A 12,423-nucleotide genomic window follows, 5' to 3' on the forward strand; every position below is an offset into this window, starting at 1 on the left:
TTTTTGTTGCATGTGTTGTAAAAATGCGCTATATATATATATATATATATATATATATATATATATATATATATATATTTATTATTCTGGTTTATTTTGAGAACATACATTTTTCACAATTTAGCCCTGGGGAGTTCTAAAGCATCATCAATACATGACTGGCAGTGGTACGACCATCTCATCCTTTGGTATGAGTGGAGAATTTAGAACGACTCCGAACCCCTCTGCTAGAATACCAGGTATCTCCTCATCTTTAAGCTCCCTGGTTGTGGTTTTCAACAATGTCCCGCTTGCTTCTGATAGAAATGCGGTGCTGGTCAGTCGGCGGCCGATGTAGGTGAGCCTCCCACCTGGCTGTAAAATGGTGCACATAGATTTGCAGAAGAAAATGGAGCAGGGGGAGCTCTGGTGGTGCCAGCACATCTCATCAAAGTCCTCCAGACACCGAGGTTCAAGGGTGAACTTGTAGATCCCTGTCCAGTCCCCGGCTGCCCCTCTGTTCTCCTCCTGTTGCCACTCCAGAAAGTGCATCCCCGAGTCCTTCCTGACACGGTACACCCGGTGGCCCTGCTCCTGGGGGCCACTGGTCTCCAGTGAGAGGGGGATACTGAAGCCCGCCGAGCCGAAGCCGACGTCGCACAGCCAGCGCTGCCCACCGAGGCTCACCATGAGGACCAGATGGTCGAAAGGTGGGCCGTAGCAGCCCGTGGTCACACGCTTCACCTGACCCGAGAGCAGCGTCACCTGGAAGCCCAGTTCGGACAGCAGCCAGGAGAAGAGGCCGTTATTCTCGCAGCAGAAACCACCTCGGCGCTGGTCCACTATCTTGGCGTACAGAAGAGGAAGGGCGAGTTGGATCCGTCCGCCGCTGTGCACCGTGAGGTTTTCAAACGGTACCGACATCAGGTGACAGGTGTGAACCGACCGCAGCACCTCCAGGCGGGGCTCTGCCGGGCCCGTGAACCCGATGCGCGACAAATATGTCTCCACGTGCATCTCAACTGAAGCTTCTTTTTTTTTATGGATTACGGGCAACTAGTACTTTAACTTTTAGCCTCCAATTGACGGTGAGCCGGCTGTGAAGAGGCGACGGTTCCAGTGACAATGTAATTGCTTCCTGGTGAACTTCAAGGAAGCTATAAAAAGAATAAGTTGCACCGCCCTTCAGGGCGCTCCTGCTTCAATAAATAATAAATGAAACGCCCATAAACAACTTGTACAAGAACAACTTTGTGAAAAAGATAAATAACTGTTTTTCAAATCATGAATTCTTTTTTGGGGGAGGGAGAAACAAATACAATAAAAATCGATAGCATTTGCAAACATATTATATTAAACTATTAAACAACGCATCTTAAACTGCTCTAAATTGCGTTTGTAAAAAGGCAAACTACACCTAAAATCTGACGAGACGTAACAGCGCTTTATTCCAATCAATATCTTCAAATTAACCCCCCACAACATTATTTTTAGTTTCAGACCGGTGACGTCACGCAGCGACACTCCCTTTTTCCCCAGTAGAGGGAGAAAGATGGCGCCCACGCACGTACTGAGATGCTGTCAACGGGGCTTAGCATGGATACCTGTGATTTTTATCGCCCTGGTCGTCTGCTGGTCGTACTACGCGTATGTGGTGGAGCTTTGTTTATGTAAGTCGTCGTCCTGCCGCCGTCCGTCGCCTCCGCAGAGCCTTGAACCGCCGGTGTTTTCACGGTGCGGTCCACACATCCAGCTGCTGCTGCCACTGCTGCTGCTGGCCAGCAGGAAGTAAATGGACTGCAGCGCAACAAAGGTGTCGGCAAGCCTGTCACAAACCGAGATGAAGCTAGTTATCTCTCGGCTGCCTTCGCCTGGGGGGCCTTCGCTGTAATGGGAAACGTGTTTTTGACAACTTTTCACCGTGGAGTCAATATTGTTGCCACTCTCGCCTCCGGTGAGGAGCTGAATGGAGTCTGGCTGGCGAAATGAAACGCTCACTAAACGCTGTCTGGCTCGCATACAGATGCACACTTTCCTTCTATTTAGACTAATTATGAATTAGCTTGGCACGGGTTAGTTAAGTGTTTGGCTCTAAGATAGTTTTTATATTTAGATGAGTGTTGGAACCGTATTTACAATCGTAATTTACAAACATAATGAATTCCACACGTTTTAATTGTGAATGATGTCATGTAGAGCTTGTGTATTTATTGAGTTCCCAAACGTTCTCCTGTCGGGATTACTGTCTCCCACTGGATTATATTAAGTGTCACGGTCTGAAGGGCCAGAAGACGTGAGCGTATCCAATGTTTTTTAAAAGAAGAACAATCCCAAATGTTTATAGTGAAGGCTAGTTTTCCTCAGCAGTTTCGGATTTTCTGATTCCCATTTTAATGACTTTTTAAAGGACATTTGCTCTCCCTTGTTAACTCAAAATGTGAGCCTGAAAGCTCATGTTGGGTCGAGGAAACAATGTCCTCATTATGTGGACGAGAAGTCGTTAAAGGGATCGGATAAATGGAAATCATAAGACAACTGGGGGCAAAGGTTGTGTGTTTTGACTGAAAGCTTCAGAACAGCCGCTGACTGCACCTTTTATCAAGAGAACATTTTTCAGCAGGACAACTTGTTTTTCTTTTTCTTTCTCTCTTATCCCTTTAAACATGTTGTGACTTTCTCTTTCTAAAGCCCACTGTCGGAAGTATAACCACTGTGTTTAATGCTGCCATAAAAATGGCACTGTTTAGATGACAATGTCTTTTTATATCTAACGTTTTCATTTTCTCTTTTTTCTCTTCCAGTCACCATCCTCAGTATAGGAGAGCAGAGTAAGTGTCTTGATGAATCAAAAATAATGTTCTTTAAATGCATTGTGAATGAACGGAACTGACCGAGTTAGCTCTTTATTTGGATAGTCTTTCTAAGGTCTGGTAAAAAATATGCGTTGTACACTTAACTAAAATAAATAAATAAATGTCTGGCAGATAAAACATGCACTCTCAAAGTGCTGAGATCGGTCTGCTTAAAGCACAGCAGCTCCTCATTCAGCATTCAACAAGATGTTTAGTGTTTCCATAGTGACAGCAGCAGTTCCTGATATCAACTATTTATTATCAATGCTTGTGTTCAATGTCGCTTCCTGTTGCTGTTGGTTCTGACGTTTTGCTGAATGCTTCTCTCCAGTTGTCTACCTGATCTTCTTCCACCTCTCTTTCATCATGTTTGTATGGTCTTACTGGAAGACCATTTTCACCCAGCCTGCGAACCCCTCCAAAGAGGTACAAAAACCTAATTCTCCAAAACAAGCCCACTCTGCATCTCTATAATCCCCATGTTGACATTAAATTCTGCTTCTTGTTTTTTATTTGTTTCTCTCCACTCCAGTTCTGCCTGCCCAAAGCTGACAAGGAGAGCTACGAGAAGGAAGAGAGGCCCGAGACCCAGCAAGAGATCCTGTGGAGAGCCGCCACCAGTCTGCCGATGTACACCCGCACAGGAGCCGGAGGTATGTCTGAGTGTCGGAAACGTGAGTTTTTATACGTGCGAGTGTATCGGAGCTGTCCCATAACGAGATCCTGTTGTGTTGAAATGTTGCAGCAATCCGGTATTGTGACCGTTGTCAAGTGATCAAGCCCGACCGGTGTCATCACTGCTCCGCATGTGACATGTAAGAAAACCCTTAACTCATTGAATGCCAACTGTGAGACTTCCTCTCGAGTCAACCGACATACTTGTCTCTTTTAACCCTTTAATGTCGAGCTTCTCTCGGGCTTTCCTAAATCCGTCCTCTTCTTTGTCTGTCCTCATTCTGTGCGTGGCAGGTGTGTGCTAAAGATGGACCACCATTGTCCCTGGTATGTAAGGCCTGCTAAACAAAGAGATACACTGTACACATGACGGCTCACATTTTAGAGTTGGATAGCATTGGATGTTACATGCCGAGCATATTAGCAACATGGTCTCAGGTTGTTTAATGTTAATCCCTTGAACTTTCACCCGCTAAACTGGCAAAGTATACTGTATTACGAGTCTTAGATTAACCGTATACAAGAAAGCAACAGAGCCTTCTGCTCTGGTGTGTAAGAGTAACACAAAGCCGCCATTACATTTTAGTATTAAAGTTCAGGTTGATAAGATTTATTGTAGGCGAAAGGGATGTCGAATCTGACCTTTTTTTACATTTGTGCATTCCCAGGGTGAACAACTGTGTCGGATTCTCCAACTACAAGTTTTTCATCCTCTTCCTGGCTTACTCGCTGGTGTACTGCTTATTCATTGCGGCCACCGTACTGCAATATTTCATAAAGTTCTGGACAGTGAGTAATGGTGTGCTGAATATGAATGATGCAGATTCCTTGTGCATGTCTTGAGCCCGGGTGAGCGTCCTCTGATTGGGTTGTGCATGGTGCTGGCCTCTCCTGTGCAGAGCCATACCGCTCTTCTGTTTCCTCTGAAGCCTCTGACCCCTCTCTGTTCCCCCTTCTGTTGTCCCCCTGGTTCTCGCACACTGGGTCATTGTTCTCTGATCCGTCTCTGTTTTCTGTGTCCTTCTCCACCATCAGTCGCCCCACTTCAGTGGCGACAAACACCTCCTCTCCTTTTTCTGTTGCAGTTCCACTTTGATTTCCTTCTCTTTCATCCCGTTTGTTCTTTTAATTCTGGGCACACTTTGTGCAATTACCCACTCTCTTTCTTTCATTCCCCCCCCCCCTCTCCTTTCACCTAACTTGGCCGTGACTTGTATTTGCCTGCCGATCTCCAAAGTGCTCCCACCTGATCTATCCTGGTGTTGCTAATCAGTCTTGTTTCTGTTTGTACTAAAGCTTTGCCGGAGGAAATCGGCAGAGAACTGCCCAAAGGTAACCCAGTTATCCTCCAAAGCCATTAGCAGTGCCTCACCGCCGTTGCCATGTCTTTTGTCGTGATGTGCGTGCAGTGATGTGGCTCACACGAGACCCCTCTCTCTTCCTTCTTGTCGTAAATATCCTCCATGTGAACACGTCACTGATTCGTCTCTCGCTCTCCTTTTTCTCCCGTCTCTTCCCCCCAGAATGACACTCACGCCAAATTCCATGTCTTGTTTCTCTTTTTTGTGGCGGCCATGTTCTGCATCAGTATTCTGTCCCTCTTCACCTACCACCTGTGGCTTGTAGGGAAGAACAGGTCCACTATAGGTAACACGCACACGCGCATTTCAAAAACACAATTATTACTCCTTTTGTTTTAAAGAGGTTTTCATGAGTGTTTTAGTTGTACTTTTTTTTTTTTTTAAATGACACCTTCTCACACACACTCACAGATTCCTTTCTCATCAATTGGTGGTTCACCTGTTGGTTGTCTTAATGGCCTGTGTATTTGTCCTCTCCATGTTCAGAGGCATTCAGAGCACCAGTCTTTAGGACGGGCTCCGATAAGAACGGCTTCTCTCTCGGTTTCCGGAAGAATATCGCTCAGGTCTTTGGGGACCAGAAGAAGTACTGGCTGCTGCCGATCTTCACCAGGTAAAGGAGCTGAGCGTCATCATAGAAGATGTAGAGGCTCCTGTAGCACTGTTACTGTATTAAGCTAAGTATTGATTCCAGGGTTGAATTTACAGCACCGTGTCGAACGCATGTATTTATGCTAAAGAAAGATTTGGATGGAGTGGATCTCCTCCTTTTTAACGATCAGGTTATCTTTGTTGTAGGTCCAGAGGAAATCTAATCTAACTGCAGCTTGTTGCCCCGCAGCCTGGCTGCACCTAATCTTGAGTTTCTGCTGTCCTCCTTGTTTACAAAAGTCAGGGAGATGGTCTGACGTTCCCCGCACGGCTGGTCAACGCAGCAGATGTAGAGCAGGCCACAGTGACCCCGCGGCCGGAGCCCAGTAAAAGGTGATCAATAAATATATATATATTGTTAGGCGTGAGGCTCGGAAGAGGATTTATGTTTTTTTGGAAGAGTTGTGGATGCAGAGTTAATTTAGCTTTTTTAAATTTGTTGGCCATGTTTCCAGTGCTGCCGATGATGTCTCTGTGAGCCCCGTCGGAGAGTCACAGAACCGCCTCCTGTGCAACGACCAGCATGCCAACAACATCGGAGACCATCAGGCTAATAACACCCTCAAGTCAGGTGAGCTCAATCAGGGGTGATCATATTACACCGGTAGAATAACAGCTCACTGTCTGGTCTCCGTCACCTTAACACATTTACTATCTGGTGTCCGTCACCTTAACACATTTACTATCTTGTGTCCGTCACTTTAACACATTTACTAGCTGGTGTCTGCCACTTTAACACATTTACTGTTTGGCTTCGCAGCTGAAAGTGAAACTATTACAATCTCCGTGGAGAGCGAGTCCTAACCAGGTAAATATGAGTTCAGTCGGCCCGTAGGTTTGGGGCACAGCTTGACTTTTTTTGTGTGTTTCATTGCACAATTGTGTACATTTTAAATTTGATCAACAGTAATGTCTTCTTTTTTCCTCCGTTCCTTCTCTGCCATAGGAGAAACTCTGCAGTCGTCTAATATGATGCCTTAACAGTTTAGTTTGTCACCATGGCAACAGTCTCCCAGCGCAACCCCATCCCTACAGACACATTCAGAGTAACTATGGAAATGCAATTTTTTTTTTTATTTCGCACAGTACAGAAATGCATCTATGGCATTGCTGTTTTCTGCATGTGGTGTCGTAAGCAAATCTCACACCTACTCTCATTGGACATGTGATACAAGCTTGTTCCTTCTCACACCACAACGCACATACACACATATGCTAATACTCATACGTTCAACTGTACACATATTTCCTTGTGTTTACTTTGGTGGAGAATTTACTGACGAGTGAAGCATTTACTGACGATGAGAAAATTCAAGAATCCCAGATGGAATATGAGCTACTTTTGGTGTTTTTAATGAGAAACTTTTTGATGCCAAAAGCTTCCCGGGTGCACCAGGACTCACATATAGGCAACAAGCTGCAGTGAAAAGTGGGCGAACATGCTCGAGCAGTGCGTTTTTTTGAAAGGCAGTACATCCCGAGGAGATGGATCAGTATGATTCTTTTCTTTTCATAATGTTGGAGCGCATCTGTGGTCCGCAACTTTTTCAGATGGATGTGTCCCACCAAAAACCTGGACTATCTTACAGAGCACTCTCCTGCATGATTCAGTGGACGGAACCAGTGCACAACAGCAAGGACTGTAGCTGGGTTTTGGATATCAGAGCACAAGGTGGTGCATTTGCACTTTGTAGATTATCAATGTCCATCAAACAATGTGCTGCTTTAAAAAAAAAAAAATCCTGTCCAAAAAGCATCCCAGGTGTAACGGATGTTGGATGCTCATGTGATTATGGCGTGTTGTTTGTAAGAATTTGTACAACAGTTGAAGTGGCAGTCTTTATTTTTTAAGAACTAACAGCAACTAAAAGAATCCCCTTTTAATATGTTTTTTTTTGCCAACTTGTGTTAAAACATGTTGCTTCTAAATGACCTGGAAGATGCATTTCAAACAGTGCAGTATCCGTCCCAACCCTTTCTTTTCCGAGTCATATGTTAGTATGTCATATGCCGATCAGTGATTCTTACCCCGCGACGTCTACAGACTGTTATTCTACAGCTTAGTGTTTCAGCCTTTACTAAGACACCAACACTCATTGCCAAATAAGGGCTGACCTGTCAGGAGCTCTGACCTCTGAACCTGAAGTGTTTACAACATCCAAGCTTTATCTTAAACTCACTGGTCAGTGTTATCATAACCAAATTCTCAAGTCGTGGTGGCGCAATATTTTATACAAGGTGTGTCTGTCCCTCCTGCCTGTAGCGGGTCATGATGTCCTTGCAATACCAGTGCTGGCCGGTAGGTGGCGACACATTCCCTGTTTTCTGCCCTCCTTCAGATGGAGCTTTTTCCGAACTTGATCAACATGTGGCTCAGGGCTCAATTCACTTTCAGTCTAATCTGCAGGTGCAGCTTTCATCAGAATGACATTTTGTTTTCATGGGATTAATACGCATTATTTTCCTGATATCTTTTGAAATGGAAGTGAATTGAACCCATCAGATCAAATGTAAAAGAGAGGTGTGGACTACAGCTTCTTCTCACCTGGTCTACTCGGTATGTACTTGGGAGTCGGCTCAGTGTTGTGACCTTGAACTGTTAAATGAGTCTCAGCTTGTGTAAAACGGTGAACTGTCTTGTGTCGGTGTTGAACATCCGGGGTTGTGTCAGTGATCTGTAAATGAAGAATTTTTTCATGACTGCACATGTTGATATCTGTTAAATAATGGACCATTTTGTCAGTGTAACCAAATAACAACTGTTAAGGATTTAGTTACATCCTTTCCCAGGGAATTTTTCTTTTTTATATGCAACGTTCCGATTCACATTGGAGGGATGCCCGGCAAGTTCCTGATGTCCATCATTGCTCGTGTCTGACTGATCACATCCCTGACTGTTGCTGGAAGAGCCTCCTGCTAACTAGATCCCACCCGGGTTTGGTGGTTTACACGTTTACAGCTGTTTCTATCGTGGAGAGTGAGTTAGTGGTGTTGTACTGTGTGTGTGTGTGTGTGTGTGTGTGTTTTTGGTAATCATTGTCACAGTATTGATGGATGTACCACAGACGGGACAGTGGGGGCATATATTCAAATAATGGGGTGTTAAGAACAGCCCGTTCTTTGGACTTCATGTCAACGTTTTATCCTTCCAATCATGTTTGACCTTTTGAGCCCAAGTGTATTAACAATTACTCTTTGCAAACCAGAAATTGGAGGACATTTGTTAACTTGTGTATCATGCTTATGGGGGCTAAGTATCAGAATAACACTGTGGTTCAATCTCAATTTAGCAGATTAAATTACTGTCAAGAGTTCATGATTCCAGCCAACGTTCTGTTCCAATCATGTGTCGATCTTTTCTAACCCTCACACTTCACACATTTAGTTTTAAATAAAATGTGTATGATTTGCATCATCTGTTAGGAGCTCGTTCCGCTCATCACTTATGGCCACTGATTTTTGAAACATTGGACCTGTCGTCTTGTTTTACAAAATGCCTATATTCTCTCTCTGGGCTGTTCGGCCTTCAGACTAAAGTGTGTGTTTTGTAGTGCTTAATTGAGTGTTCTTTTGTAATATTGTCTTGGAAGAAATGCTTCTGTGCAGCCATGAGATTTTTACATGTCAGTATACATACATAACGTCTGACTAATGCTCAAAAGTATGACACCTAAATTGTGTAAAAATGTGTTTTGCCACAATAATTGGGGTTATAGTGTTAAAACAAACATTGGGGTTTTTTTTTTTTTTCAATTATTGCTAGTTGAGTCATGTTTTAAATGTAGCTTTACTCTGGTTTGTCTCAACTTTATAAACAAAGCCATAAGTCCTGCTGTGAAACATAGGAAGGATCTGAATTGTTTTTTTGAAAAAGATTAACCATTTTACATCTGTTTTCATAATGCAGATGTATTATAACTTGCTTATAGCTACACTTTTTTTTTGTTTCCTTTTGTTACAATGTCCTATTTTACAATGTGTGTGTGTGTATATATATTGATAATGTAAGAAAAAGACTACATATATATTTTTCTTGTCTGATTAATTTTACTGTTCCTATTTTGTGAATGAAGCAAATGCCTCTACACACTTAACGTGAACATAACAATAAATGGTTTTTTTAAACCTTCCGCCTATATTTGATCTCATCAGGTTTTTAATTCAAGATATACACTTGCACTCCTTTAACATTTTCAAGCTCATGAGGGGACTTTTTTTTCCTCTTTTTTAAAAAAATGGTCCAAACAAAACATTAAATCGAAAAACATTTTAAAAAAACAACTTTCAACATTTTGATGTGAAAAATGAGTGGATTTCCCTTTTAAGCATTAGTAATTTGATATATATTTATAAAAGATAAAGTTGGTATTTCTTTTAAGCATTGAGATAAGTTTTATTTATTTAAGTCAATGTGGCATTAATCTTCAAGGTCAAAAATTCGTCAAATATAAAAAATGCAGACATGTAGAGCAGCACCTCTACATTGTGTATTACAAGAGAATGAAAAGAAACAGAAGTTGCCCAGACTCATTTTGTGCATCTGCAGGTGCTGAATTCCTAATGTGAAACATAACTTGATGCTCTTGAAGTTTTAAGATGCAGATACGGCATGCAGAATGAAACTGCAAGGTGTGTCCGGCCTCGTGCCGTCTGAGAAAGAGCGAATAAATAAATGCTACCGTCTAAAATAAGGGTTCTTTATAAAGCTCAGACGCAAAGCTAAAACAGGCTAATTGTTTGCTCACATGAACGTTCCCCTCCGCTATCTGTGTGACAGCAAGGCCCTTGACCCCTGCTGTTCACTGCTCTGCACTTTCTCTCATGTCCCGATGCTTCATTTTAATTTCCTCGGCAAAAGCGCCTTGCATGGCTGTTTGTAAATCATTAGGCATATGGGGAGAAAACAGACCCTCTGTGTTTCACATCAGTTCTACAGATGTGTCCAGCACGCTGGATAAGGTCCTAACAGCAGGACTTGGCACGCACTACGTCATGTATATGCCAAGCTGGGGTCTGCATTAAAAAAACACAGGCTGAACAACAACCACACACAATGTGAATTGTAAAAAAAGAAAAAACAACATGTCAATTACTTTGATATCTTTTAGATTTGACCTGTTTTGTACGCATGTATAATGTGTGTCCATGCCCAAGTGACCTCTTCGCTCTCAAGGTAATGGCCTCGGTGTCAGTTTTTTGAGGGAAAGTAAACAGTGACTTGTAAAAACAAGCATAACCTCCGCAAGGCCAAAGCAGCTGCAGATTCACTGAAGACCTTTGAATGGTTTATCCATTCATGAAAAATCCACTATTCAACAGCGATTTCAGATTTAGGTCCACAGTATCGATTAGTATCCACAGGCATAGCTCGCCGTGTGCCTTGACAGGATATCAGGGCATCAGAATGTCGATGGAAGGCAAGTAGGTCTGGACATTGAGGCTGCATCCAAATACATCTGGCCCACAGCTGCTTGTGTCAAGTCATTGTGCTGAGTTGTTCCTTTCATCATCTTCCAAGTCTATCTCTTTTTAACAAGAGACTTGTTCAAATCTAAACAGTTGAAGCAGAACATGGATACAACCTATCTTCTTCGCGAAGCTGTGTTGTGGCTGCAGTTTGCTCGGTAGATTCTGAATTAATGAATTTCATAAACTCAGGCCAGTCGGGACAAATCCCCTCTGCCGAGTCTGAACCTCTCGGAATCGCTAAGGTATGCCGTGACGCAGCCAAAACCAGCAGAAAAGTTGCTCAGACTTGTTAAAATTATTTATTTGTCATAGAAGGTAAGACAGAGATGTCTCATACACTCGACATGCAATACTGAGTCGGGAAGTAAAGTTGCACAAATTAGAACATGTCTCTGTTTTCGTGCTCCTCGGTTTCCTCTAGTAATCGTTCATCAAATGTGTCTGCACAAGCAGCTCAAAGATAAAGAGATTTAATCTCCGAGAAGAGCCAAAGCATGCTCTTAAATTATTTTGGCCTCTGGAAGCCAAGTTTGCCTGACAAGACGGGCAGATGTGAGCTAAATGAGGGCAGAGGTGATTTCTCTATTTTCTTTGATGCATCCTTTATTTTGCCAGAAAGGTGCCATTGAGATCTATTATCTCTCCTGCCAGGCTGTCTCAAGATGGCCGGCAACCAGCAGAGGTGATGTTCAGAAGTAATAGAAGAAAGTTGAGAGATAGTAACTCATGATGAGTTGTCCTTCAGACATCGTTGCTATTGAGTAGAATACTAGCTATACTTTATACAGGCCTCGCAGGGATGTGGAACATTATTCAAATCGAGCAGAGGGTGCAAAAAGATTTGCGGCAAATGCCTCACGTGACGACACCCCAGCATGTGTTGCGATGGTAACGAGGAGGCATGTGATGTGAGTGAATGTGTTGTCCACAGGCTCCTTAGAAACACCCCAACACACTCTCACTCTCACTCACACACACACACACACACACACACACACACACGCACACACACACACACACACACACGCGTTACTGGTTTTTTTTTCTAGAAACCTGTAGAAACATTACCAGTTAACCACGAATACACAACGTGTCGCATAACTCATTGAGAGACACGTTCAGCTGAGGTCTAAACATTCACTGTGTGCTTCCTCCGATGTGGACTTGACTGAGCTTATGTCAAAGAAGTCATTCTCTAGAGATCATGGTTTTAGTAAAGCCACCTCAAAGTAAACCTTGTTGCAACAAAGCGACCATGGCACAGAATAACGTTTGTGTGACTCAATTACATTTCAAATGTGACGGATTTTATACAAAAGTCTTCACATTTCTCAATGCTGTATTAAAGTGTTAAAAAGCACATTTGCCTATTCAATCGCTTTTCTTTGAAAAGAAAGAAAGAAAGAAAAAGAAGATGATTGCATGATTGCATGACC

The 12,423-nt window shown here is 43.0% G+C and overlaps 2 protein-coding genes across 3 annotated transcripts; one reads left to right on the forward strand and one right to left on the reverse strand.

Annotated features, from left to right (window-relative positions):
* Nucleotides 1–66: 66 nt before the first annotated feature.
* LOC117749938 (arylamine N-acetyltransferase, pineal gland isozyme NAT-10-like) lies at nt 67–1,536 on the reverse strand. The gene has a single exon (XM_034560755.1). The coding sequence runs from the start codon at nt 994–996 to the stop codon at nt 148–150; it is 849 nt and encodes a 282-aa protein (XP_034416646.1). The 5' UTR covers nt 997–1,536; the 3' UTR covers nt 67–147.
* On the forward strand, nt 1,502–9,654 carry zdhhc20b (zinc finger DHHC-type palmitoyltransferase 20b). 2 transcript variants are annotated; one of them, XM_034560753.1, is made up of 14 exons: nt 1,502–1,649; nt 2,781–2,807; nt 3,163–3,257; nt 3,364–3,484; nt 3,577–3,646; nt 3,801–3,833; nt 4,175–4,295; nt 4,803–4,838; nt 5,030–5,153; nt 5,354–5,480; nt 5,759–5,851; nt 5,974–6,089; nt 6,279–6,326; nt 6,465–9,654. In XM_034560753.1, the coding sequence occupies exons 1-13, from the start codon at nt 1,532–1,534 to the stop codon at nt 6,320–6,322; spliced, it is 1,125 nt and encodes a 374-aa protein (XP_034416644.1). In that variant the 5' UTR covers nt 1,502–1,531; the 3' UTR covers nt 6,323–6,326; nt 6,465–9,654. The 2 variants fall into 2 exon arrangements, with proteins under 2 accessions (XP_034416644.1, XP_034416645.1); XM_034560754.1 differs by lacking the exon at nt 4,803–4,838.
* The last annotated feature ends 2,769 nt before the right edge of the window (nt 9,655–12,423 follow it).

Source organism: Cyclopterus lumpus, chromosome 20 (assembly GCF_009769545.1).
Source record: "Cyclopterus lumpus isolate fCycLum1 chromosome 20, fCycLum1.pri, whole genome shotgun sequence".
NCBI lineage: Eukaryota > Metazoa > Chordata > Actinopteri > Perciformes > Cyclopteridae > Cyclopterus > Cyclopterus lumpus.

What these genes read in the sequence shown, in the direction of transcription:
- zdhhc20b (XM_034560753.1), top strand. Translation starts at nt 1,532, where the DNA reads ATGGCGCCCACGCACGTACTGAGATGCTGTCAACGGGGCTTAGCATGG. An exon ending in CGGCAGAGAACTGCCCAAAG is followed by an intron (nt 4,839 to 5,029) that starts GTAACCCAGTTA and finishes TCTTCCCCCCAG; the next exon opens with AATGACACTCACGCCAAATT. An exon ending in CGGCCGGAGCCCAGTAAAAG is followed by an intron (nt 5,852 to 5,973) that starts GTGATCAATAAA and finishes CCATGTTTCCAG; the next exon opens with TGCTGCCGATGATGTCTCTG.
- LOC117749938 (XM_034560755.1), bottom strand. Translation starts at nt 996, where the DNA reads ATGCACGTGGAGACATATTTGTCGCGCATCGGGTTCACGGGCCCGGCA.